Here is a 27052-nt window from a genome sequence, read left to right as displayed (position 1 = left end):
CCCGGGGCAATCTCAAATATTCCAGAGGGTTGGGATAAGATAGAAGATAGTCCAAGCATGATACTAGACTGGAAGACATGGCAGGCTCCCGCTTATTTCACCTGCATTTAACGGGTAGAAATCGTGACAACCCTCCATCAAACCAGCTGTATTCATTTACCTCATCCCGATGGAGTTGTTGTGAAGATACATGTTTGGCCCGAGGCCGAAGTCTTTCGGCTCCGGCGGGTACTGCCCCGCATTCGACCTCCCGATGCCCAATGAGGCGAGCGCGGATGCATGCTATGCTTAGGCTCAGATGTGTCGTTCTAGCAATGCGGACGGACACACTCCGAAGACCAAGTCAAATCGGTGCGGAGCCCCGGTGTGGAGGTCTCGGAGCCGTCCACCATTGGTGCCATAATAGGAAAACCGCCTGAATTGGAATCGCCCGCCCAAGACACCTGTTCCTGTACCGCCGTGCTGCTCTCAAAGCGGCAACTAACCGGCGGAGCTAATCAAAATGATACATGGTCCAGAAAATTGCATTGTCGTTATAAGAGGACCGCTGTCCTTCGTGTCTGATAGGCCTCGTCCAATTGAACTAGGGCCATCTCCTGGGATTCACCAACCAGCTCCGGTTTTGAAGAAGATCCCTGGTTGGCCTTAGTTGTTCTCTTGTGCGATCCAACCGTCAGACATTCATTCAAGAAAAGAAAGGCGAAGCCGAAAAAGCGGCATTTCATGCAACATTTGCGATTAAAGCGCAAGCAGAGTGGCGTAAGCCATTGCCGTCATGGGGCTCGAGCAAGACAGCATTTCAGACACGGGCAGAGGCGCAGAAGTGTCCATTGGCACGCACCCAACACTCAACAATGTCGACTTTGGTCTTCAAATTGGCTTCGAAGAGATCCTCGCCGATGTGGACCCTGACATCTCGCTCGACTACCTGAAAAAGGCCGACGCCCACGCGGGTAAGCCGCCGCCAACGCGCGTGCCACGAGAGACACTAGTGAGCACGCACAACCGCTACGTGAAGCAGCAGCAGGCTTCTGAAGAACAGAACGCTCCGCGAATTGTGAAGAAGGTTGTGCTTGCGCTCTCTTACCCGCCTTCTGTAAAACCTGTCGCAGAATTGTCGCCGGTAGGCCAAAACCTCCATCCCGAAAACACGAGCGGACCATGTTGATATCTGTAGATGCACCTGGACGACCTCCTGGTTGAGAACCACCACGAGGACAAGTATCTTATTCTCAGAACAATCTGCCCACCACACAAAGGAGCCGGTACCATCACAATCGTCGAGGATGATCATGGCAATACCGACAAGTTGGCGCTGTACAACCAGGGGAGCTCGACCATCTTGCAGGCTGTCCCGGAAGGGTCTGTGATCCTTCTAAAAGAACCATACTACAAGTTCAACGGCGATGATGATTTCATGCTTTGCGTGGATCACCCTTCAGATGTAATTCTACTTCGACATGGCCCCGACGACACACTTATCCCGGGCAACTTCAGACAAGCTCCCGGATCCCAGGTGGCATCAGAATGGCGAGATGCGGGAGATGTGGCATTCATATCAAAGAACCTGCCGTTGGCAGTAGCTAAGTAAGCCCTAAGACCGGCGTTGCCCAGTTTTGTCGACTTACAATGTTATCTCAGCTATACAAGGGCCTTGGAGCTTGCAGCAATGGACGACGAGGTCTTCAGAGCTGACTTGCTATTGAAACGTGCGGGCATCGAACTAGCAACCAAACTCTTGGACAGTGCAATCGCCGATGCTCTCGCATCAAGGAGCGGCGGACCGACCGACTGGAAAGCCTACTTCATCGCCGCCAAAGCCGCGTATGAACTCAGAGATTTCCGGATCAGCAAGCAGTACTTCGACTCAGCTCTGGAGCTGAAACCCGGAGCAGCCAACATCCAAAAGGACTATGAACGCTGCCTGTCAAGACTCCAAGAGAGAAAGGGAGACTACGATCTGGCTGCCATGACGCTGGCCGTGTCCCCCAAGAACATCCACATCGACAGGGCGAGCTTCCTCTCAAGGACCGAAGTCAGAGACTCGCTCCATCATGGCCGCGGCCTTTTTGCGACGGAGGATATCAGGGCGGGCGAGATGGTCTTCGCCGAGAGGGCCGCCAGCGTGCCCAACGAGTTCAACCCGAACCACAACGCCGCCGCCGCCTACGCTCAGCTCATCGAGCTGTGCGCGGACAACCCGACCGTCCACAAGAGGGTTCTCGACCTCTACGGCGGGACGTACAGACGCTCGGGACACGAGGGGACCATCGTCGACGGCAAACCCGTCGTCGACGTCTTCTTGCTGGAGTCCATCCGCCGCAAGAACTGCTTCAGCGGCGATCTGGTCACGGCGCAGGCGGCAAAGCCGGGCTGGGATATTTGGAAGCAGGGCATGTCCCGCGGGCTATGGGTGCACGCCGCCTACGCCAACCACGCGTGTCTGCCCAACACCAACAGGTCCTTCATCGGTGACATGCTCATCGCCACCGCCACGGTGGACATCCCCGCCGGCACAGAGATCACGCACATTTACCTCCCGCCCAAGGCGGCATATCTGCTCCGCATGTCACAGTTCCGGCACAGCTGGGGGTTCGTGTGCAGCTGCGCGCTCTGCGAGGGCGAGGGCAAGTCGCCCGCCGAGCAGCACAAAAAGCGCAACGCGGCGCTGGCCGAGTTCGAGGCCGTCATCAAACAGAGGCCACCGGCGCGCTTCCACCCCGACGCGACGATCCGCCAGGTCGAGAGGCTGGCCAACAGGCTGTCGGCGCTGCACGAGGCCGAAGTCTACGACGGCCCAGGCCTCCCGCGGCTGATGCTCGTCTGGCCGACCATGTGGCTCGTCGAGGCCTGGTACGCCCGGAAGCAGTGGGGCAAGGTCGTCCGGTGGGTGAACGAGCTCCTCCGCAACTTTGGCTTCGCGGAGCCCGTCCGGGAGGGCCGCCTGTGGGTATACAAGGACACGCGAGCGGTCACGACGTTCGAGGTCGTCAAGGCATTGAAGCTCTCGGCCGAAGCGTACGCCGCGCTGGGGAAAGAGGTGTTGGCGCGGGATTGTCTGGCCGCAGCGAGGGTCGGGCTGAAGACCATGGTTGGACATGTGACTGACGAAACGTTCAAGGCGTTTCGATGAGCTGTATTTCTTCTTCCGTTTATTTTTATTATTTTTATTTTTTTTAGCTTGACTCTAGACTTGGAGCACTTATCCCAGGCAGCTTCAGACAAGCTCCCAGATCCCACGAGGGCTACACTGACACTTACTTGATTCAAGACTAGATAGGCGTTTGCTAACCACCTATATTGCCCCCGACACCATCTAATAATGTAAATATGGCACAATGTCACAATCTTCCGACGCGTCAAACTTTTCCAACTTAGCCACGAGCTCACCACCCCCCCACGTTTGCGACCTTTGTTTCAACACATGGCTCTGTTCCCCATCCCAGTCTCCCAGTTGTTCCCGAGTAAGATGGAATCCTTGTGGTGCCGTCCTGGCGTACGAAAAGTCATTTGACGCACCTTCCGGAGACTGCGGCCCAGACGCTTCATTCTGCGAACCGAGGAGGACATGAGCTACATATTTGTCCCTGGACCTCTCCGCAGACTTCTTCTTCTTAGAACTCTTAGTTTTGCTCTGTGTAGAATCTTCGGCGGGCTTTGGCAAATCTTCTGAAGCGAAAAAGTGAACTTTGCGAGTCAATGACGACGTGGGCAGAAAGACGTCCCCCAAGTTGTGAAGGACACCCCTCGGGGCAAATTGAGTGATGTCCTTCTTTTCACCATCTCGAAACAGTGGCAGACGATGAACGAGAAGCCGTAGGGATTTCTCAGTCACAAACAAGTGATCCTTGGCCCATGACAAGGAGAAAGGGAGGTTCATTACATCCAGCTTATCTCCTTCAGCGAGATCACTTACTAGGTTGACGGACGTGCGGTAGATGAGATTTGGTGGGCTTTTTGCCGTTTTTCTCCGCGAAAGCCGGTGGGTGGTGACGAGGATTTTGAAGCCAAGTCGGACTTCGCCGTCGGTGTACCGCATCTTGATCCCCTCGAATGACGCCATATGAAGGTACATCCCGCACCCCGAGAAATGACACTGGACTGAGACCTGGCAGCTTTGGGGTTGCGACTTGGTGCCCGTTCGGATGAAGTATGCGTTCTCGGTGAAGTTGGCGAAGAGGATTTCGTTGTCTCCCAGAGGCCAGACGAGCAGGTTCGATGTAGGATGGAACGCTGGAGGCGACGCATACAGCCTAGTTTGAGATCTTTGGCGAAAGCTGAAGACCTTCGTCTGCTGGCGGCCGTCTTCTTTCTCGAGATGGTAAACCTGCACCTCGCACAACGTCCCCTTTTGCTTTTTCCGACGGCTTTCGAGCAGACCCTCGAGCTTCGCTATGGCTGTCTGAGTTTCCTCGTTGCCATCATCCGATTGGTTTGATGAGCTGTAGTCATATGCAGAATCACCGATTGAGGAAGGCGCCCCGTCTTCACTTTCACTCGAAGAATGCTCATCTGAGCTCCTGTCGACGAACATGTCCAAGGTTTTGGCCGAGGATAGGGATGAGGCCTGAGACGGCGTGTTCTCAAAGTGGACGCCGCGGCCGCTGTCGCTATTATCGCCTAGGTCAGACTCGGAGAGGCCGTCCTCTTTGATTTGCAAGCTGGAATCGGCGTCGAAATCCCCCAACATCCGATCTTCTCCGATTTCGTCAGACCTTGCAGAGGTTGACCCCTCGCTCCAAGATTCTCTGGCAGAGTTGGACGCAAAGGAAGATGTTTCAGTCCAGTCCAAAACATCATGTCCACATCTATCTGAGAACTCTGACTTTACTTCTAGGGAATCTGCAACAGAATTCGCAGTTTCTTTCCCAGAGCCCGAGGGGTCTGGCTGGTCTTCCTTGGATGTTTCCACGGCCGGTGCGGCGTCATCTGAATCGCTGTCGCTATCGGTGCTTTCGTCGTCACTGCTGCTCCCAGTGCTACTGTGGCTTCTGTGACTACTGCTGCTGCTGTTCAATAAAGTGTCTGTTGAGCTATTTCTGTCTCCGTCAGCGGCGTTTGCAGGGTCGACTTGGATTTTGATGTCATTCTCCGATATCTGATCACGCCGAGCCACTGCGAAGTATCTGCTGTTGCATGATATAGCTTGTATGTAGCTTTGGGGGCCATCGGGAAGCTGCAAGGGTTCATAAAGCGTTTCGGCGGCTGGTTTGGTTCCCGGATTGCCTGAGTAAAACTGCGAACCGACCCTCAGAATACTTCCGTCACTTGTGACTTCCAACAGTGGCGCTTTCTCGGCGATACCTTTCTTCAACTCATGCTGATACAGCCGAAGGCATCCTGGAGGCAAGGTGATCCTTTGTGTTGCTTTCAACTTGGGGCTTCTTCCGCGACTTAGGGCCCACCTCTCAACTGCCAAATGTGATTCCGTCTCACTAGAGGCAAATGACAGTCAGCACAGCGGTCTCGAACGAACCCGGTTTTTGTGTTCTTACTTCACCGTCAATTTGAAGAAATCAATTTCGGAGCCTCCTGGACCAATGCGGTCGTAGAACATCACTGTCTTAGCTGGTGGCTCAACGCCGACGTCCTCTAAGATGAAGCTTTTGATCGTGCTCGGAACCTTGTGAAGAAAGTTTGACTGCCCCAGGCAACCCCATATACATCGCCTGATCTCGCCCCTCAATTTGCCGGCATAGGTTGACTGAGTAGCTAGGAAGTGGTTCCACTCTCCAATTGCGTGATGATATTCTTTCTGGAGACCGGCGCCGCAGTGATGTTTCTGGACAAACCATCTTGGGAATGCCCTGACCAGGCTTCTCCGTTGGAGTACATCGTTTGAATCGTACCAGAAGTTGAAATGTCCTACATAGCCACAGTTAGAAAAGGCCACCATGAGAAACGCATGTATCTAGTTACCTCCAACGAACAAGGATTGGACCTGAAGGCAGGTCACGAAGTTTGACGATTGAACAAATTGAGCTACTATGTTACACAGGTCGGGTGAGTAAGGGACGTCATCCAGATGCCTATGCCAGTACTTGGCGGCGTAAGTGAGCAGTGCGTGCTCCTTGATGTCGCTCCCGCATGATGTTTCAAAGGTTATATTTCCTCGTTCCAAAAGGTCTTTATACCGGTTTTGCTGCAAGTACTTGAGGCATCCTGTGCCAAGTATCTCAGGTGATATGTGGCAATCGTCTTTGCCCGATAAAGCATTTGGGTGCTCAACCAAAAAGGTCCTCACTGCACCATGCGACAATGTACAGACCTGTCTTCCAATATGTTCTTTTGCTTCGTTCACGCGGACCAGGGGCCCACAGGCGTCTATAAGCCGGTCGCGCATCAAAAGGCATGTGGGCTGGATGTTGTCTCCTGGCGAGCTTTCGTGGATTTCGATAGCTTCACAGAGTTCGTCCAGAGAGAGAGGCCTTTTTGCATAAACGATACAGGATAATGAGTCACTATGTGGCGGACAGTCAGCAGAATGGAGTTCCAAACATGGCGTGTACGAACCTGATGAACTTGTGTTGTGTTGGTGGAAATCTCCGGACCAGTCGTTCCAAATACGTCTCGAAGTCGTGCGGTATGCCCTTGGCCACCATTTCCTCTACATCTGCGAACCTCAATGCTTCCTTGATGATATCCAGCATCAGAGTTGCCCAGAGGAAACTTCCATCGACTTGTTTTCTTAGATCTGCCAAGATTTCCTTCTTCTTGGACTCTTCAACCATGTCCAAGTAGTCTCTTCCCTCCAAAGCCGACTGGAGAAGCTTGTCAATGTCCCCTGTATTCTTAGCGGCACTAAGTTGTATTTGCTCAGCCGTTTTCAATAATTGGCGAATCGCTCTGTGATCCTGAGAGCTGCACCAGAGTTTCAGCCCCGAATCTGGCTCGGACGCGATGGTGATGAAGAAGGACAACACTGCGCTTGCGTTTTGCCATCGTTCTTTTTTGGAGTTCTCGAGCTCTTCATCTAGACCATCCAGAAGAATGAAGCAGCTTCTGGATTCTGCGACCAAGACAGCGACCATTCTCTGCAGCGCTCGAAGGGACGTGGGGTCCAGTCGCAGAAGCTCAAGGACCTCTTCCGAAATTTCGTCCTGCTCGTTGTCGTAGACCGAAAAGAAAAGCCGACGCGCTATGTTTCGGTATACCTGCGTTGGCGACAGCTCCTCGTTGAAACTGAAAAAGTGAAAGGCTATCGTAGCTTCCGGGCGTAGGCTCCCGAGCCTGTCGACGATCTGACTGCATATCGTGGACTTGCCCACACCGGCACCCCCACGAAGCCAAAGGATATTGGCCTCGGACCCAGCATCTACCCAGCGGCGGAATTGAGCATCCTCTAACAACCAAGTTCCAGTCTTAGGCATTCGAGTCTGGACACGCTGGTCGTAAGGGCGATCGATGCCGTCGCTCACTTTGCATCCGTCTCTGCCCATAATCCACTCACAAACCCTGCACCATCTTTCGACTACATCGCTCTGTCAGTATTGACTTTGGACAGGTTCAAGAATCAAATTATTCTTACCGTTATCTTTTTTCGATGCTCTTCGAAGTAGTTCGTCCAATTTGTCTTGCACCTCTTGCCTCTCCTCCACTGTTTCATCTCTCTCCTTTCTGCGCCGTTGCTCCTGGATTACTGGAACGAGGCGTTCAATGATTTTGCTTGTGTCCGTGATATCTGCGATGATCTCATTGATTTTGGTAACACTGATTGAGGTCACCGTCTTCAGCGCTCGCACGAACCCGGGTGTCATGCAATGATCCTCGACCCTGATCCAGAAGCGAATGATGCCTTTGTAGGATGCAACCAGGAGATCTCTCATGTGTTCGGACTCAGAGAACAACTGCTCATACTGCTTTAAAAGCTTCAAGTGGTGCGTAAGAGACTTGAGTTGCCCCTCGAGCTGGTCGAAGACTTGGTAGTATCGTCGGAAACACTCGACAACCGCCTTGAGACCACCCCAAATCAATGCCGATGGGTAAGGGTCTGCGCTGCACAGGATTCCAATGATGCCATCGTAGTCGTTGATCGCATGAAAGATGGGCTTCAGCTTCTGCGCCCGCGGGGAATCAAGTTTTTGCCACTCCTTCAATTTCACGTTAACATCGTCGGGATTGGTCACTTCTCCGTCAAGAATCTTTTGAATAAACTGAGGGGTCTTCTTCTTCGTTTGCTCTGGAATTAACTCATATAAAGCTTCCGAAAAGGCTGAGTCTGTCTGCCATGGCCGCGTCATCTTCTGCCAACGTCGCCCAGTAAGGGCTTTTATCGGTGCATGTAGTCGTTACTCGGTGGTGGGCAAAATTGAGAACAAATACACTCAAATCACGCGTAACTCAGGAGGAAGTGCCGTCAATAGTCATATAATGTTAGGTTACGAAACGAGGCATAGGAAGCTCCAACGGGCTGCGGTATATCACTGCTCATGTACTGGAATGATTGCTACTGCGCAGCACCCATTCATAATGTAAGGATTTTTACTTTGGGTACAAAGACCTTCCTTGTTTTGGAGCCGGTGCCTGCAGCCTGATCTTACTATCGACCCTGGTTCGACCTCACAGCCTGCCTTGCGTTGCAACGGCTGACCACCATCATAACACTGACAGTACTGCAGACGGCTTTCCCTCCACTTTGTCCACACATTCATCCGATTCATCCGCCTTGTGATTGGACATCAACAATCTGATTTGCATGACACGCATGATAAATATCACACGTGTGAAATTGGCATGTCGTCCCTTGTCTTGTAAGCCAGTTAGACTATGCCGATAGGCGCTTGCAGTTTCAGCTATCCAATGACACCGTATTTGGCGCCGCTATCAATCGCTTGTCGTGCTAGCAGATGCGGCAATATACGACATTCTCTATTTGTCAATCAGCGATACCTGACCCTACTCGACGAGGCAATTACCCGCTTTGCCCCGAGTTTCTGCCTAGTGATAGGGAACAATTTATCTGGGAGCCCACTTGCATATCAAGATTCACACCTCAGTATCCGATGTTTGTAGCCTTTTCTCAGTGTCTCTAGCTCTGTCCTCAGCGACTCATTGACTCCTCTCTCTCTTCGGCCATCTTTTCTTGAATCCCAGGCCATTTTCCTACGGACTCGTCACGGTACAGACATGGGGAACAATGAGAAGACGGAGGAAATTCCTGGGGGTGATTCCAGCTCCCAGGGCAAAAAGCTCCTTCGCGTGGACCAATTCTTCAGTCGGTAAGAGGAGCTCGATCCGTGTGAAAGAGGGCGTCAACGCTTACATCGGTTACAACCGCAGGAAAGACCGCCAATGGCGCTACGTCAAGACTGCCAAAGTTAGAACCGAAGAGTCAAAGTTCAGCAAATACTCAATTGTGGTACGGCGGATTATCAGCTCCAAGGGGTTGGTTGCGGATGAACGCGTCGATATCAAGAGTCCCAGGCTAGCGGAGCTTCTAAGAGTGCTTCTTGAAGGTCTGGGGGATTTAGAGCTTTCCAAGAGCCCCCTGAGGTAAGCAATTTCTTGTTCATGTTATGGACGCTGGTTCCTGACTTCTTACAGCTTTCCCCTCGGCAGCTCTACCACGCTTGGACAGGTCTGCAGGAGCGTTTATCCGAAGAGATAGACAAGCCTGATCGCTCTGATGAATTCGTCAAGGATCTCAAAACTGCATTGGAGTTTTTGGACGCCGACTTTGCAAAGACTAGATCGAATATGCAGTCGCTTTTGGAGTTCGGTGACATAACTTACGACTTACTCTGGGCACTTTTCACACCTCGAGCAGTCGTCTATACCGAGGCTAATACTATGAAAGAATCGCAGACTTACATGTTCTTCAGCGGAGAATATGTGATCACACCTACGGATGAGAGATGGTACGCGATTGAGGGCAAGATGCTTCATCATGATGGCGATTCACTTGGCTGGGGATTTCCAACTTTCAAGATTCCCCACTTCATGGGGACGAAGAAAATTACCAGCATTGACTCCTTCCCACTGAATTATCATCCCGAGAAACAGAAAATTCAAGAGAAGCTCATAGAACGGGGACGGAAGTATGTCGACATTGTTAGGCAGCCTGTTTGCCTGGAGTACAGTGGCCTTGCTGTCAGGCAAGAGACCAATCTTGACGGAAAGGTCATGGAAATCCAGTTTGCTTCAACCGGTCGTATCATGGCGGACCCAGCGACGTTCTACAATCAGAGACCCAACGAAACAATGATAAGCAAGCCATGGATTTACGCGGAGTGGCAAACCAGTGGCAAGAGTTTCACCGACGAGGAAGTCATGCTTAGCAACCATCGAGTTCAGGGCTTTGGGTTTACACCTAAGACTTGGGGCGGATTTGCGGTGTCCAGAACGCAACAGGTTGTTTGGAATATGAAGGCGTTCGACAAATTGATCATGAACGAGCAGAAGAAGACAATGATTCGACTGCTCGTTCAAAGCCATAGAACCAACGAGACGGCCTTTGACGATATCGTCATTGGCAAAGGTAAAGGGCTTGTAGGTCTTCTTTCAGGGCCGCCTGGCGTGGGGAAGACCTTGACGGCCGAGGTAGTTGCCGAACTGTCGCGGAGACCGCTATATGTCATCTCAGCAGGTGAGCTTGGGACGACAGTCGATAAAGTAGATAAGCAGTTGGGTGTGGTGCTTGACATCACACGGCGGTGGGGTTGTGTGCTCTTGATTGATGAGGCCGATATCTTTCTTTTCAAAAGAGGGGAGGCTCAACTTGAGAGAAATGCTCTCGTCAGTGTCTTCTTACGCAGACTTGAGTACGTTATCAAGAGCCGATGGCGTTGCTCTCATTACTGACAGATATTTAAGATACTTTCAAGGCATTGTCATCTTGACAACGAACAGAAGGAAAGATATTGATAAGGCTTTCAAGAGTCAGTTGACGTCTACCCTAAGAAGACGACTCCCAAAGCTCTTTGATTATCAAGAAACGATGGGTTACCTGTTCAAGGCTGACTGCTTTCCAACACAGGCCGCATTCATTTTAGATTCCACTACCCTGCGTTAAGTGAAGCAGACCGGCTTAGGATCTGGCAGGCAATGTTGGGCAACGTCACATCGCTCGTTGACAATCTACAGTTCAGCGATGCTGATCTGAGCAGCTTGGCTGAAAGGCCGATGAATGGCCGCGAGGTAGCCACTCCCTCTCATAATCCAGCTTTCTAAGTTAACCTCTTGTGCTGTTAGATAAAAAATGCGGTATCTTCGGCCGCATCGATCGTGAGGGCAAATAAGGAGACTCTAACCGTCGAGATGATCAAGGAAATGCTGCAGTCACTCGTTGGCGACGTCGGGTCAGACGACGAGGATTGAGCGCTGCGATGATAGGGACTGCTTGGTTCGATATTTCATGTTGATTTTGAGATCCTACTACTTGGCTAATTCTTGAGGTTTTTCGGGAAATCAGCCTTCTTCATGCTTTCCATCACTATGGTTTTAATCATGTTGCCCACATTTATTACCTGAATGGGCAGAAGCTTTGTCTCCTACACAGCAGCCATGATACTCTACGCGAGACTCAAACTGTGTTAACAAAATGTGCAGCCATCGGCATCGCTGTTCACGCTCTGGGTATCCCGGAAGCTTGGTACGTTCTGCTCTGCCAACGCCGACCTACCCAACATCTCCCTGCGCCATTTGCGTGACTTGTGGGAGAGGGATCATCAAGGTCTTGGCGAATGGCGCTCGGCTTGGCGTCACGGCCGTTGAGCATGATCAGAGCTTGGCGGCATCGCCATGGAGATGCCCTTTCTTGGCGATTGAAGAAATTTTCCATGAGCTTGGCAAGGTGCCTCAACCACTCATTTCTCTTGTCTTTTGGTGTCGTGCAACATTAGCAGCCTAGCAGCTAGACGTTGAAAGATCAAACGACCCGACATATTTTGAGCTGGCTTCCGGACCGCGAGATTTGGATGGTATTGGGTTCCAAGCTTTCCCCTCAAAAGAATGCAGGTCGGTGTGACCAACAGGTCATATAATCGCTCGTTACTTCAGACCAGTACACCACAGCCGTACCTACATACCCTCAAGAAACACTAGAAATTCACTATGAACCACCATTCTTGTGATTCCTTCATAGCGCCAGCGAGGAACCGACTCCCCCGCGCGTACCAGCACCCAGCCTGGGCCGGCTGGCTCATGGCGTCTACACTAAGCCTAACGCCAGGAAGCTAATTCTAAAATGACTCTTCCAAAATAGTAATTGCTCGTGTACTTATCGTCTTTTTGTGAGGGGAAATTCCGCTGGTGAGCGGGGTACGCAGCAACGAAGCTGCAAGCCAAGAGAACTCCTGTCCACCCATGCCTGTCATCCCCCACCCCAGAACAGGTCTTCCACTGGCTCCTCGAGCGACACCGATCCCATCATCGTGATACGTTGGCTCTTGATCGTAGCAAGTTGGTACTTGCTTGAGGGGCTCAACTCCAAGCCCCCGGCAATGTGGAAGATGCGTGCGCGGCATGTATTTCGTCCTTCCAAGTCGAGTTAGTTGAAAAGTGGAATGACCGTATGATTAAACAATAAAGCTGACTGCCCCGTGACATCTCCCACTATATATACCGCCATAGTATAATGCCTCTCTGACTTATGAGATCATCGGCCACAACGTTGACCCAGGTTCATCCAATCTTGGTCCCCTTACGTGGAATCACCCCCCTTCGTATCCTATAATGTCTACTCTCGCGTTGATCCTCTTGGCATCCACGCCTTTAGCCCTCGGCCAGACATTCCAGAGGCTCGGCGCCTGTCCAGACCTCGGCTGTGTCTTTCCACCAGACCAGGCCCATTTCCTGCCAGGCCAGAACTTTGACATCCGCGTCGAGATCCACGCGCCAGTCAACGGCACCGAGGCCTTCAACGGCGGCGTCCCAGACCCGAACTTCTCCCTCTCCATCACGAGCAACAGCCAGCCGGACGGCCAGCCCGTCACGGACTTCTTCGGTATCAGGGAGGAGCCGGAGCTGGAGACGTGGACTTTCTCATGGTACGAGGATCTATTCGCCCAGGACGCGGCAACCCAGTCGGTTGTCAATGTCGCCTCCAAGGCATACCGCCACCTGGCGCTGTACGAACCTGGCAACTACACCGTGGAGCTGAGCTACTACAACGGCACAAAGAAGACGCTGGCGGAGTGGTTCGTGCGGCCGCTCGCCGAAGAGAAGAAGGCGAAGAATGTCGTCCTGTTCATCGGCGACGGGATGACAACCAACATGATCACGGCGGCACGCCTACTGGGTCACAAGAGCGTCAATGGAAAGTACCAGTCGCGGATGCAGATGGACCAGTTTCCCATCTTGGGGCATCAAATGGTAGGTCAATTGGCGTGTGTTCCTCATTGATGTGGTCAAGGAAGCTGACGTGACGAAAGACCCATTCTGTTGACACTTTCATCACCGACAGTGCGAACTCGGCCTCGGCGCTGTATTCCGGACACAAGGGCACCTCGGACTCCATGGGGTATGTCAGGAATATTTTGAATAGGAAGCCCAATGCTAATTGGCCACCAGTGTCTACTCTGATTCGTCGGCTGATGATTTTGACGATCCTAAAGTCGAGACAATCGTGGAAATGGTAGTTCGTGTCTGGGTGAGCTTACAACTCTAATGATAATGGTTCTCTCTTGCTGACTTTCAAAGGGATCTGCTTGGGGAGCGGTCACTACAGCTGCTCTTGACGATGCCACGCCCGCTGCATTGACTGGCCACAGTAGATCCAGATCCAACGCTGGTTCACTGATCGACCAAGCTCTCAATGGAATGACAAACTACTCCTGGAGCAGCCATCCGGGACCTGACGTCTACTTTGGTGGAGGCGCTTCGACGTTTCTCCCGGGACCGTCCTCGTACCAGGGTAAGGATTACTACGAAGAGTTCCGTAAGCAGGGCTACTCCGTGAGCTGGAACGCCACGTCCCTTCGCGACGCTCCGATAGACGCTCCGGCCCTCGGCGTTTTCTCCACATCCCACCTGCCCGTTTGGCTCGACCGTAACATCCTCCCAGAGAACATTGCCGGACTCGAGACGCACCCCTCCGGCGACGGTTCCGCGCCCCTTGACTTGCCAGGTCTGAAAGAGATGACTCTCAAGGCCGTCGACATCCTCCTCGAGCGCAGCAATGACACCGGCTTCTTCCTCATGTCCGAGGGGGCTTCGATAGACAAGCAGATGCACGCTCTGGACTACGACCGGGCCCTCGGGGACCTGCTCGAGTTTGACGACACGATCCGCGCGACCATCGAGAAGCTTAAGAGCGCCGGCGAACTCAAGGACACGCTCATCGTCGTGACGGCGGACCACGGCCACGGCTTCGACGTCTTCGGCGTCGCCGACACCGAGTACCTCGCCGCCCAGGACACGGACCGCAAGAAACGCGACGCCATCGGCATCTACGAGCGCTCCGGCCTCTCGCAGTACACTGTCTCGCGTCCCGACGGCATCGAGTATGGTACCGGCCCGAACTTCCCGCTCAACTGGAGCCCCCGCTACGCCATAGCGCCAGGTTTCGGCGCCAGTCCTGACCGCAGAGAGAACTACCGCCTGCACGAGTCGCCTCGTCGGGTGGTTGTGGACAACGAAGAGGACGGCTACGTCGCGAACCCCGAGGATGGACAGGATGGGTTCTATGTCCCCGGGACGATCCCGACCTCTTCCTCGTCCGGAGTGCACTCGCTGACGGACGTGCCGGTGTTCGCCATGGGGCCATGCCAGGAGACGTTTGCGGGTGTATATGACAACACGGATGTCTTTTTCAAGATTGCTTCATGTCTGGGACTGGGTCAGTCCTCTGCGACTCCTCGGAAAAAGTGATGTTCCGCACGTATAGACATAATGTGGTGAAGAGCTGAGCAAAATACTGCCCTTGCTAGCGTCAAACTAGATCGGCTTCCCTGCGGCGTTTATCCAAAATTACTCTGCAGCAGTCTATGTTTTCAGTTCCAAATTGCAACCTTTGCGCATCCTTGGCCTTCCAGACTTCTTCCATATCCTCTTGAGCCCGTGTCAGCGACGGTAAGTGACGGTTTTCGTACATCGTCCTGAGTCTCTCGAGGACCAGTCGTCGCTGGCCGGGATCGATCGACTCGCAGCCAGCCGTCCATAAAGGCCACGCATGTGCTGACACGCAGGATGACGTAACGGGGGCCTGTAACAGGTAGTGGAGGCATCGTCCCGCGTGGAACGGCTTTGGCAGTGGTGTGCCATCGCTCCATACCCGACAGAGATAGACAAGGGCCGCGTGCCTATAAGCTTGTATGGTATTCTCGATGGCGGGGTCCCCGTCAGCGACGATGGAGAATCTCTCCAAGCTCTTCCTGATCGCGAGCCCTCTTCTCTGGTGTGCCTCGCCGCTCCGTCCTTGCATCTTGCTGATGGTGCTCACGATCGAGACGAGGGACGTTAGCTTTGCGAGGCTTTGCAGCCCTTCGAGTGGTGCCACGTTCTTCATGCTCAGAAGAGGCCTCGACGTTCGCGAGACGGAAGACATGACGTCGTGATAGAAGCAGAGGCTGAGAAGGAATTGCGCGCTGGAGCTGGTCCAACCCTTGGGTCCGCCAGAGTGCATTATTACGGCCTTTGCCCCCGCAAGGTGGTCGATCTGGCTATGAGCGTTGAACAGCCGGTCGGAGATCTGAAGCATCAAGATCGTCGCCAGCGACAGTTCCGGGTCCTGGGTCTCAATTGACTCTCGCAATGAAGACACGGCCGTGAGCATATGTCGTGAGGACAATATACGGAGGCTTTCGTCATCGTGGAGGACTGCCAAGTGCCCTGCCGCCATTGATGAGATTGAAAAAAGGAGGGCGTTGGAGCGGAGCATCATGGGCGTAAGGTGTGTGAGGAATGGGTTCTGCGTCCCAGATGCCATCGATATGACACTCGCCAACGAATCGTTCCAGTGGTGAAGCAGAAACCTGTTCATTGGCGAGAGATCCGGTGATAGACAGGATGGGTTTCTGATGAGATTGTTCTTCCCAAGATCTAGAGCCGACGTCGTCGTTGTCGTCGTCGATATCAGTGTCACGGTCGCCCTTTCAAGTGATGATGACGACGGCTTCTGTGGATCTGGTTCTTTTCCAGACCTCGAACTTTTCTTCTTCACAATCCTTCCTCCACCTGTCGAAGAATCGGCCGCCTTCCACCTCACTTTCAACCCGTAGCCCTTGCATGTCTTACCCAGACGGACGCAGCGGCCGCAATAAGGTTTGCCCTCGTCGCATTTATAACCTTCATCTCTACGATGTATATCAGTAATTGGTACAAGTTCAACACCACGGTCACCAGGTGACTCACCGACATGTGAGACAGCCAGTTCGGCACCTTGTGTACGGCATCTTCGAGTGAGAGATAGGGAACTGAGGCGAATGGACAGCTGGTTTCTCAGCGATGTGGGGTAAAAATCTGTTTGGGGTTCGGCGCTGTGCTAATTCCGATCTAGCGGTCTTCTTGGCATATACACAATCAGTTCGGTCCCGCCTCTGTTCCAACTCCATCACAACTTCGGGGACATCAGCCCAGGGGGAAGTGCAACGTAAGCGCAGAAGAACGAGGTAAGTCTCAGACAATAAACCATGGTTCCAGTCTGTGTCGTATGTCTAGGAGTGTTCTCTTGTTAGACAGAAATACGTAACTTTAGGGTTAGAATGCATGTCCTATTAGGATTTCCCTATTTTAGGTAGTTAGCTAAACCTGTCGTAGAAATCCAATGTTTCCTTCTAGGCTTTTCCTCTTATAGCTAAGTGGTTGGCCCAGCGCCGTTATATAACACACGCTTTATCCATAATAAAGATAATTTCTATATCCGTACTCCGTATAGTAGGAAGCATTCAGCCACCTAATCCGGGGTAGTCTCATGGCACGTAGGTCCCCCTAACCCACCGTATCTTGGTCGCTAGGGTCCCTGGCAGAGCCGATATCATCTATCATTTGCCACGACTTACAGGCCTGGGTCACAGCCATGGTCTTGACCAAAATCTTATGGCGATCTTCATAATGTGTCCCCAAGTGAATGCACCACGATACAAACCAGGGTCGTCATTATAGTTGGCATACTTGGTAGCAATCGAGGTACCCTAGACACTGTCTTTTCTCTGATTGGCTCAATGCGCCGTCCATGTCCTTGGTTTTGATGATGTCAACAGCGATGACAATCCAAAGGGGAACGGGATGTTTGCTTGGAAGCAGAAGAGTGTCTTTGGTTTTTGTGTGGCATTCTTGGGCATGCATTTTTCAGGCGACCATAGAGAGCAGCAAACTTTTTCGCAAGACAAAACATTTTACTGTGTTTCCCAGCTGTACTCCGTACTTTTGTAGGATTTTGGGTGTCCTGGACCTTGCCAAGGTCAGCCTTGGGCCTTGGCTACATATCTCATTATTAGTGATGCAAGCCTTGGGGAGAGCCCCAGAACAGAGATTTGTGAGCAAACATGAACATTGAACCGTGTAATCATCCAATCCAGAAATCGGTCCTCTACACTCTGTCTCTCGGGCTACATCAGAAACTCATCATCCCACTGTTTTGAAACCTCTCGCCTCGCCAGATTTAATCATCAAAGTTACTGAATGTGGCGGTAGATCTCATGAACGTTAGCAAGTTCCCTGGACGTGGGTGGGATATATGTGAAAACTGTGCGCAGCTGACGAACTGGTCTTTACTTGAACTTATACGGCAACGACGGCAGCACAACAACCACCCATGTCAATTTCAACGCCCCCTGACTATTCACATGGCCTGATCGATCTCACTTAAACGCAATGACTGATAAACTAAGGAAAGTATATTCGGGCCAATTCCCTTGGCGATAAGAGGCAATATTCTTTACAGTAAGTGGTCAACAGGCGCGAGCCTGCCTCTGCTGCTGCGAAATCTTCAAAAGCCGCACGTTGCCCGTGACTCCGGGATGAAATCTAGAACCAGACTATCCTGGGTTTAGCTGACAAACATATCGCTAAAACAATCTAATGGTGTGTAAATGCACGATGCGTGGCCTGGCCAAACCTGACGATTTCTTGACTGCCCCTGGCTATATGCTTGCCTGACCGGCATTGCGTACTAGCGCCCTGCATTGTACTGGATCGGTCTTGTTTGGAGCAGGTGATATTGAAGTCTACAGGCGGCACAGAGCACCCGAAAAGGGAAAAGATGAACAGGGGAGATGACGCATGTAACCTGGAACGGAATTCCTTATCACCTGCCCCAGCCCCTGAGCCACCGTTCAAGATTAAGTGCCGGGCACCATCTTGGAAATCAAGTTGATCAATAGAGGAGCCATCATCGGCGTCTGATAGGCGCAATCCTGGAAGTTTCCAGGTCACCGTCGCACGCAAAACTTCCATGTTTGCTTCCCAGTGTACGATGGAGGTGCGTTGAGTGCAGGGGCATCAACAATATTTGCTCAAGGCTGTTATATGCGCGGTGCGGGGGACAGAAGCGTTCAGACAATAAAGACAAAAGACAACGCGGCTCAAATTCGAATCCTCGGCGGCAGCATTCATGGTTCGCGCCGGTTCTTCGATCTGTGTTGCACACGCATAGCCGAGGGTGCATCTACCCGCCAGCTCAACATGCCCAGCCCACTCAAAGGCTCCGAGGCCTGGAAGGCTCAGGACAGAGGCCCTACCATCATTGCAGTCTGCTGGGTCTTCACTGCCCTCAGTAGCATGTTCGTTTTGTGTAGAGTATATGTGAGGTGGAGGTTCGTCGGCAGGTTCTACAGCGACGACTATTTCATCATACTCGGACTGGTGGGTTGTGTGGCGCCTCTCCAATTCCCCGGCGCCTCGAACTAACCAGGATCCCTCTAGATTTTCGGCTACATATCGACATCGCTTTCAACTCTGGCCGTGGTCTCCGGAAGCGGCAGACATCTGGACGTGCTCACCCTGGAACAACAGCAGAACAACATGCTCTGGACAACAGCCGCCCAATGTCCAGGCATCATGTCATTCAGCCTGCCCAAGCTGGCAGTCATCAGCTTTCTGACGCGGCTGCTTAACCCAGGCGTCCTCCACAAGTGGTTTCTCTGGTGGATGGGAATATGGTGCCAGCTGACACTGGTGGCCACTGTTGGACTTCTGATCGGACGTTGTACTCCAGCACGCTCGCTGTGGGACTTTTCAGTAGCAGGTACCTGCTTCGATCCCAGTATTCTCATCAACTATTCCATCTACGCCGGTAGTGAGTCGCGTAGAGATCCCAAACACACTCCGGAGACTGACTTGATACGCAGCCTTCTCAGCGTTTGTAGACGTCTACCTTGCTGTATACCCAGCCATCGTACTATTCAATCTCCAAATGCGTCTCAAGAAGAAACTGGCCTTGTCTTGCGCACTGGGCATTGGGACAATGTACTCTCCTTCTCTACTATTTTTGACAAAAGCCATGCCTCGTTGGCTAATTTCGTTGTAGTTCGGGCGTTGTGGCCATATATAAGACAACTCGGTTGCCATTACTGGCAAGTAAGGACTATTCCTGCAAGTGTTCCTCGAACCTATCCCTTCTTCTTAGTAGGGATACTAATACCTGCGATGCAACAGACGAAACACCTGATTTGGTAGTTTGGACTGTGTAAGTAATAAGCCCTCGCGATAGCTAGCCCGGCCCCCGAAAGACTCAAAATCCTGCGTCGGTTGAACATGTCTGACCTGTGGGCATATACAGAGTAGAGGGCAGCACCATTATCATTGCAAGTTCAATCCCTGTGCTACATCCGCTCCTCGAAATCGTTCTGCGGCGCAACCCTTTCGCTTCAACCAATGGGGGGACTGGGCGCACAGCCAGGTCCGGTGAAGATTCGCCGTCGTCGTTGAACAAGCCTTGCCCGTCTCCAGGCCGCCATACATATGAGCTTGGACAACGTAAACCGAAACCGAAACTCAGGGATTATCTTGGTTTCACCATCGCTGAGAACGAGAGCCAGGAGGATATACTCTCTCCGGGCCAACATTCATACACGCAGACGGTCACTTCCAGCAACCGCGAACTCGGTCAGGTGCAATCGGGGAAGATAATCCGAACAGACTCTGTAAAGGTAGTGTACGATAACGAATGTTAGCTTCATTATGACTTGGCTACCTTGCCATGCAATTTCGTCATATGATTTCGCCATATAATTTCACCAAATGATTTCACTTCCTGAAAGGGCTGGGGTTAAACACAGGCAGTAAAAGAACGAATATCGTTAATGAGGAGACTTTATAGCAATTGTTCCACTTATAAGTTTAGATTGAGCCGCCTTACATCCTTTTTCTATAAATCGTGTTTACTTTTTGAAATTATAGAGGTGCCAGCCCAACCGATAACCATTCCGAATATAACCTCCTGCATTGCAGCATAATGAATGCTTGGTGGACATGGAAGCCAGGTGGCAGCACGCTGCTCTAGGACAAAATAATGATATCCAGGCAAAAGATCCATCCCTCGGATAGCATACCAAGTATCCAAATGTCACATCAGTTCCTTGTGTGACTGCGCTTCAGAGTATGGAATTTAGTTTCGAGGTGTCTTATCATAGTCACCCACGGGAGCAAAAGTCACAAGCAAACCAAAGTAGCCAAGCATTGTCTTTGGCGAGCCGTGGGAGCACCACCTATTTAGTATTTTTCATATCACAGGATACCTCCAGTTGAACAGTATAAACTAGGCAAGAGTCTAACGACTGCAGTCTCGAGCAACCTGTGTAGGCCCTCTGTCCCGACCAAGATCCGGTTGCGGATCAACTTCGTCTGAAGAAACTCTACCGCCCTGCCCCGCGCTTCAATGTCCAGAAAGAAATGGGACACATAGCCGTTGAACGCCGTTGTACGCCGTTGTTTAACCCTGCACCCCGCGTGCTGTCGCTTCCATTAGCTTGAGAATTATGTATCTTGTATTCTTTATTTCCTTTAGCACCCCTGGACAGCCTATTGAAACATGTGTTAGTCTTGTCTTTCTTCTACCCCTCCGATTCAGGAGATTGGTGAAAGTGGATTGTCCTTACATTTTGTTGGTTCTCCATGTTCTTCTTGATGCCGCCGTTGAAGTCACTCATGAGTGACTGAGTGACGGGATTATCTGTTTGGGGGTTGCCGGTGAGGCCGGAGGCCTTCTCGAGCTCGCTGAGTTGAGCATTGGCGACCTAATCCTGGTTAGAGTGCTGCAGATTAGAGCGGTCAGGGAGGCTCGACGTACGACTGCAAGCCCTGCCGTGGCGCCGTTTCCGGTAGGGGCAATAAGCTGGTTCGACTGGCGGATCTGGATGCCGTCGCTAACGAAGGCCAAGAGGTTCGACTTGGCGGTCTGGAACTGCTGCATGTTGACCGGGTTTGCCTGGAGCGCCTGCATGACAGCATTGAGACTGTTAACCTCCTGCTGCTGGACCAGGATGTTGAGGGCGATGCCACCAGCGAGGATCTTGGCCTCGGCGCAGGCGGGGGTGTCATTGGGCGACGGGACCGGGGCAGGGACGGGACTGGCACCTCCTCCCGTCGTCTGGGCGGCCGCCAAGGCCGCGAGGGAGAGAACAACAGCGTAGGTCTTCATATTGGCGTTTTTTTCAAGGGGGCGGCAAAGGTTGTGGTTGTTAAAACAAAACAAAACAAAAGGTTTTACGAAAGTTGATGAAGTGGTAAGTTGAGCCCGTCCTCGGCGAGTAAAGACCGTTGCTGCTAGTGTTGACGACGTCGCCTGTTGTCCGAATCCAGATTCAGTACGGAACCAAGAAGAAGGGGGGGAAAGGAACAAACGGGTAAGCGTCTGTTCTTATAAGTTCAAACGGCAAGGGGGCGCGCACGTATGCCGTGATGCGACCCAGCTTCGCAAAAGGGGGCAAATCATGAGATGAGGCCTGACTTTGGAAGCAGAGGTTGCAATGGCAATACGACCGTGGAGATTGAAAGGTTGGAACGATAGACTTTCCAGAGTGTTTTGTAGCGGTCGTCGGGTCGATTTGCTGCTTGTTTCGAACCTTGACAACGTTGGGACGAAGCCTGGATTTCCCTGATAGTCCAGCCGCACAGACAGATGCATTGAGGTACGGGGTATCAGAGTGGTCACGCATTCCACGAATCAGATTCTGGAGCCATCCGTCGGGACATATTCGTCCCTTTAATCTCAATCCTCCTAGCTTCTTATTCGACCGCAGGTCCGTAGGGCACGTGTCCGAACACGTTGATGGGCCGTGGTTTGCTTGAAAACGCTCGCCCGCTCCCCTTGGTCAGGACAGACGTCACAACCTCACGTCTCGGACTTGGAACTTAGTACTCAAAGAGGTATCCTCTTTCCTGCCACCCTCCCTTCTCTCTCGGCCGTGCTCGGGTTTCCCAGCCACTATACATACGGTCCACTCTTGCCGATAAGTGAGCGTTATGGTTACCACGAAGACCCATGACTCGTCTGATTCACCTGGAGGACGTTTCTCCGGCCTGATATGTCCTACTCCATATAGGCAGGCTCCCGAAAAAGCTTAACGGTTTGATCTGCCGCCGAATGGCCAAACTCACTTGTTTAGTAATGCGCCGGAAACGAATATTAAGGACGTGACAGTCAATGTGGCGCCTCGTACACGACACTATTCAGAGGTCGGTTGCAATGCTTCCACACGAAACCAGCTAAAACCGCGAAGCAGATACTATCAAATACTGCGAATCATCTTTCGTCAACCCAAGTAGTTTTGTTACTGGGTAAAGATAAGTGATGAACTGGTAGGAATTACGACTCCCCTCCGGCCAGAATCGGCTCGTGCATGCTTCTCAAATTGGCCATTCACATGGACCCGTCTCACCCGAGAGGAACGGATGGCAGTTTGGATACCTGTCCTCAAAAGCCAAAGGTTGGCTGGGTTTCATGCCATTAGCCTTTGATTCCGATGCTATTGCGTGGGGATGATATTGTCTCAGCTGGCAATCTGGTAAGGTTCGCACAGTAGGGCTGTCGAATGATTCTTCAATTATTGACAAACTTTCGTGCTGGCCGTTGTATTATTGCATTACTCCGGCTAGCTGACCCTCCGAGCAAAGTATCTGGTAAACCATTCTGCTGCTCGACGCCAGCTTCTTGACCATGCAGTTGCTGTTTCTGGAAATCGTTCCCCGTTTCCCACTAGAGCAACGTTGCACTGCACTTAGGGTACTTGGTCAAAGCAAATCGGCGTCACTCTGACAGTTCTATCATCCACATCTAGGGAGATGCCGTATTTTATTCCTTGTACCGATGCAGACATCTTGTGATAACTGGGATGTTGCTAAGATGAACGGGTTTCGCCCTGCACTTCACAACATGACTTAGAGCCCTCCCCCACCCCACTTGCCTTCGGTTGCATCCGCCTATCCGATGTGATGAGCGGCGCAACATGGCCGGGGCGATCCCGAAAGCCAAGAGGGTGTGAAGGAAACGAAAAACCGGAGAAACGGGCATTGAATAGCATGATGTCTCCTCCCTTCCCCCAAGGTGTAGTACTTACCTATAAGCGCGCTCGGGGTTAAGAGGATAGGAAGAAGTCTCGGCGGGCTGCCGCTGCGCAGAAACAGGTCTTGCCTAGATGCCAACTCGGCCGGCGAGCAGGCAGAACCCGGGGAAAGGAAAGGACAAGGTCCGTCCGGTAAGCTCAAGCTCGTGGGGAATTCCCGCCAAAAAGACGGTTTTCCGAGGAATGAGATGGAGAGTGAGGAACACACCACTTTTTCGGAAAATCCCGTCTGAAGAATGCATGAGGAGAAAACCATAGGGTCAAAGGGCGTCCCAAGTCTGGGTTACCCTGTTATATCGATTCTAGAGGCCTGCTAAGGGGGCCTTCTTCCCGATGGACAGGTATGCCTCCGCGCAGAAACAGATCAGCCATATTGTCCCGCAAGCAACAGAACAAGAGTCAGGGACAGGAGCAAGCCCCTGATTATAAGGCAAGGCCCTCCGCATCAGTTCTGAGGCTTCTTGTCTGCAGGCCCTTTGCCATTATCACGATAGAAATCTTGACGATTTCATGCTGTTAAATGCCGCGTCGTCAATCTCGCAAGTTCATGTCCGAATGCTGGGGCCTTGGAGACTTGCGAGTTTCCGCATGCTGCACATACTTTTCCAAGCGTGAAAACACCCTTTCAGTCGACGGAAGCTTTCGATATTCTACGTTGGCCGTCAACGCATAGTGTGTGCATGGGGGCGACGGAAAGACGGAATGGAAAGAAAGTTACCACACGCTTTAGAAAATAAAAATAAAAACCGGGCAGAAAACGTTCTGAGCTTATGCCTACAATGTCATCAGCCTGCCGCTCGGATGCGCCGCGATCTCTCGCGAGGGGTCGTCCTCCCCCTTATGTCCTCGCTCAGCGAGAAGGTTTCGCTGCTCTGGCTCGAGCGACGCGGTCAGATAAGGATGTCAATGCCGGGACAAGTAGACGCTTCTGTCAAAGAGGAAAAAAAAGAAGAAGAAAAGAAAAACCAACCCTGCGAATACAGCAAATACGGCGAGGCGATCCCGTTGGGATAAGCGGCTTCTCGCATGTGAGCATTTGCAAGCACGGCGGTCGGTCTTGAACGCTGGCGTCACGATACTGAGCACGTCGTCGATCATTTCCCGACCGATCATTGATTCCGGAGCTCCTTGGCGTTTCTGACCGACATACGTATTACTTCGCTCCCAACGTACGGGTACAACAGAGGTTATCTGCCCCAACGCGTCCAAGTCTCCGCTCGACGTCCGCATAACGGCGTCAACGAAATGTCCTCTCGAATTGCAGAACGGCTTGGCGAACTGGGGACAACGCGTCTGGCGCGTAATCGCGTACGAAGCGAGCTGACGAAATCGTCACGGCAACCCTCCCCCTCCCTCCAGTCCCGGAGCCCCCGGCTTGGAAATAAACATTTTGATGTCTGTCGTCCATTCAAGCATTGTTCCCCTCTTCCCCATTGTGGTTCATAGCGTAGTGACTTGATATGCGCCATGAAGAAACTTTCGCCACTGGCGGCGTGGGCTGCGGCGGTCTCGGCAATCTTCAACTCCGAAGACCAGCGAGGACTGCGTTGGGGCCATGGCCCCGAGCATGACGGCATCGTGGGAGCATCTGCCTCCTCCGCGGCTCGACGGCCACAAGCAAAGCATGCTTTCCTGACTGACAAGACGTCAAGTGAGTCGCAGCTCTCGTCTCCCCCATCCTCCCCACCCCGCAACCTTGCAGGGCCGTTGGAAGCGAAACCTGACTTCTTGCCCCAAATAAAAGAGTTTGCGGTCAATGGCACAGGCATCCCGAACGTGGGCTTCGACGCCGGCGAGTCCTACGCCGGGCTGCTCCCCATCGACGCTGCCGCCAGCGACGACGAGATGCAGGAGCTGTACTTCTGGTTCTTCCCCAAAGAGAAACCCTCCGACGACAGGGAGATCGTCATCTGGCTGACGGGCGGCGTAAGAACCCATAACAAAAGCCCCCCTCTCTCTCTCTCTTTCTCTCTCTCTCTATCTCTACGCCGTAGATATATATATATAAAAAAAAAAGGCTGACCAAAATTCGCACCCCCGAGACAGCCCGGCTGCTCCTCCATCGGCGAGCTCCTGCAGGAGAACGGCCCCATCTCGTGGAAGCCCGGCACGCGCGCGCCCGTCCGCAACCCCTGGAGCTGGCATCGCCTCGCCAACGTCGTCTGGGTCGACCAGCCCGTCGGCACGGGCTACTCCCGCGGCCCCGTCACGGCGACCGACGAGCATGACGTTGCGCGCCAATTCCTCGGCTTCTGGCGGAACTTTGTCGACGCATTCGACCTGCATGGCTACAAGGTGTACGTCGCCGGCTCGTCCTACAGCGGGCTGTTCACGCCCTACATCTCCAGCGCCATGCTGGACGCCGCCGCCGACGGGGGGGACGCGGGCGGCGGCGGCGGCGGCGGCTACTTCGACGTTGGGGGCATGATGGTCCTGGACCCCCTGCTGTCCCAGTACGGGCTCGGCCAGGACTTTGCCGTGTCCAGGGTGCTCGACTACTGGGGCCCGGCATTTAGCCTGAACGAGACGGCCCGCGAGGCCGTCCGGGAGATCGAGGACCGGTGCGGGTACAGGGACTACGTCGACAGGTACCTGGTCTTCCCCCCGTCCGGCGTGCAGCCCGTCAAGATTCCCGGGTCGTTCCGGTACGGCGACTACGTCCCGGAGTGCGACGCCCTGACGGTCGTCATCGCGGCCGAGCGCGTCGCGAACCCGTGCTTCAGCGTCTACAACGTCCTCCGCACCTGCCCGCTGCCCTTCGACCCCCTCGGGTTCAGCGAGGGCACGGGCTACTACCCTGCCCCGGAGCCCGTGTACTTTGACCGGCCCGACGTCAAGGAGGCCATCCACGCCCCGCCCGGCAGGGAATGGCAGTTCTGCAGCAGACAGCCCGTCTTCGTCGGCGGCGTCGACGGCTCCCAGACCCCCGGGCCGGGCAGCCTGCCCGTGATCCCCGGCGTCGTCGAGAGGACCGGTAACGTCATCGTCGGCCATGGCCTCCGCGACCTGCTCGTGCAGTCCGCGGGCACGCTGATGGCCATCCAGAACATGACCTGGGGCGGCGCGCTCGGCTTCCAGTCCAGGCCCGAGGCGACGCTGCGCGTCCCGCACCACCGCCACGGCGACGCCGGTAAGGGCAGCGGAGGCGCTCCCGCCGGCGCCGGCGAGCTCGGCGTCTGGCATTCCGAGCGCGGCCTCACGTACTTTGAGACGCCGACCGCCGGTCACTTCCTCGGACGGGACGCGCCCTCCGTCTCCTTCCGGGCCTTGGAGGTTCTGCTCGGCAAGGTGGCCGACTTTGGGTCCGACGCGCCGTTCACGACGGATGCGAAGGAGAGAGTGGTGCTGAGCGAGGAACTGTAGCAACGCTGGGAACTGAAAAGTTTGGTCGCCATTTCGGTTGACCCTTAGTTGTACAAACAATACTCTGGCGTCCCGTAGGGGCGATAGCAAGATTCTGCAAAAGCTTTCCCATGACCTATCTTAACGGAAATACCCTGCTGAATTCCCTGATGGGTGGCGTGCTGGCTGTTTTGTCTGCTGAACCACTCCAGTAACCTCTGGACTGGGGTCCTATTCAATGTGCGAGACGCCGCACCGCGTCTAAAGCC

At 53.1% G+C, this 27052-nt stretch overlaps 8 protein-coding genes across 8 annotated transcripts; 5 read left to right on the top strand and 3 right to left on the bottom strand.

The window, feature by feature from the left end:
* Positions 1 to 775: 775 nt before the first annotated feature.
* Positions 776 to 3133, top strand: LY79DRAFT_671040 (TPR domain-containing protein; the record flags this gene model as incomplete). The annotated part of the gene is made up of 3 exons (XM_060563862.1): positions 776 to 1123; positions 1178 to 1587; positions 1642 to 3133. 3 exons carry the CDS (start codon positions 776 to 778, stop codon positions 3131 to 3133), a joined length of 2250 nt encoding a protein of 749 aa, XP_060412465.1.
* A 183-nt stretch (positions 3134 to 3316) lies between these two features.
* Positions 3317 to 7031, bottom strand: LY79DRAFT_518831 (uncharacterized protein; the record flags this gene model as incomplete). Its single annotated transcript, XM_060555072.1, has 4 exons — positions 3317 to 5435; positions 5496 to 5865; positions 5920 to 6461; positions 6514 to 7031. The coding sequence occupies 4 exons, from the start codon at positions 7029 to 7031 to the stop codon at positions 3317 to 3319; spliced, it is 3549 nt and encodes a 1182-aa protein (XP_060412464.1).
* Positions 7032 to 8889: 1858 nt separating this feature from the next.
* On the top strand, positions 8890 to 10998 carry LY79DRAFT_558566 (AAA family ATPase). Its single transcript, XM_060558192.1, is given in 4 exon segments — positions 8890 to 9218; positions 9280 to 9488; positions 9523 to 9525; positions 9542 to 10998. The coding sequence occupies 4 exon segments, from the start codon at positions 9127 to 9129 to the stop codon at positions 10798 to 10800; spliced, it is 1563 nt and encodes a 520-aa protein (XP_060412463.1). The 5' UTR covers positions 8890 to 9126; the 3' UTR covers positions 10801 to 10998.
* Positions 10999 to 12605: 1607 nt separating this feature from the next.
* On the top strand, positions 12606 to 14808 carry LY79DRAFT_635127 (alkaline phosphatase; the record flags this gene model as incomplete). Its single annotated transcript, XM_060562251.1, has 4 exons — positions 12606 to 13311; positions 13371 to 13459; positions 13510 to 13588; positions 13639 to 14808. The coding sequence occupies exons 1-4, from the start codon at positions 12673 to 12675 to the stop codon at positions 14806 to 14808; spliced, it is 1977 nt and encodes a 658-aa protein (XP_060412462.1). The 5' UTR covers positions 12606 to 12672.
* Positions 14809 to 14869: 61 nt separating this feature from the next.
* On the bottom strand, positions 14870 to 15865 carry LY79DRAFT_518884 (fungal-specific transcription factor domain-containing protein; the record flags this gene model as incomplete). The annotated part of the gene is made up of 1 exon (XM_060555076.1): positions 14870 to 15865. The coding sequence occupies one exon, from the start codon at positions 15863 to 15865 to the stop codon at positions 14870 to 14872; it is 996 nt and encodes a 331-aa protein (XP_060412461.1).
* Positions 15866 to 18561: 2696 nt separating this feature from the next.
* LY79DRAFT_591482 (uncharacterized protein) lies at positions 18562 to 19568 on the top strand (the record flags this gene model as incomplete). The annotated part of the gene is made up of 4 exons (XM_060561284.1): positions 18562 to 18741; positions 18802 to 19174; positions 19227 to 19344; positions 19406 to 19568. 4 exons carry the CDS (start codon positions 18562 to 18564, stop codon positions 19566 to 19568), a joined length of 834 nt encoding a protein of 277 aa, XP_060412460.1.
* A 1014-nt stretch (positions 19569 to 20582) lies between these two features.
* LY79DRAFT_650873 (uncharacterized protein) lies at positions 20583 to 21663 on the bottom strand. Its single transcript, XM_060562549.1, has 3 exons — positions 21167 to 21663; positions 20976 to 21113; positions 20583 to 20898 (listed from the first exon to the last, which is right to left on the bottom strand). The coding sequence occupies exons 1-3, from the start codon at positions 21515 to 21517 to the stop codon at positions 20881 to 20883; spliced, it is 507 nt and encodes a 168-aa protein (XP_060412459.1). The 5' UTR covers positions 21518 to 21663; the 3' UTR covers positions 20583 to 20880.
* Positions 21664 to 24836: 3173 nt separating this feature from the next.
* LY79DRAFT_650871 (serine carboxypeptidase) lies at positions 24837 to 26907 on the top strand. The gene is made up of 3 exons (XM_060562548.1): positions 24837 to 25092; positions 25186 to 25367; positions 25488 to 26907. Exons 1-3 carry the CDS (start codon positions 24909 to 24911, stop codon positions 26802 to 26804), a joined length of 1683 nt encoding a protein of 560 aa, XP_060412458.1. The 5' UTR covers positions 24837 to 24908; the 3' UTR covers positions 26805 to 26907.
* The last annotated feature ends 145 nt before the right edge of the window (positions 26908 to 27052 follow it).

This window comes from Colletotrichum navitas (genome assembly GCF_030913465.1).
Source record: "Colletotrichum navitas strain CBS 125086 chromosome Unknown LY79scaffold_44, whole genome shotgun sequence".
Lineage (NCBI taxonomy): Eukaryota > Fungi > Ascomycota > Sordariomycetes > Glomerellales > Glomerellaceae > Colletotrichum > Colletotrichum navitas.
This window is presented reverse-complemented; position numbering and strand designations above follow the sequence as displayed.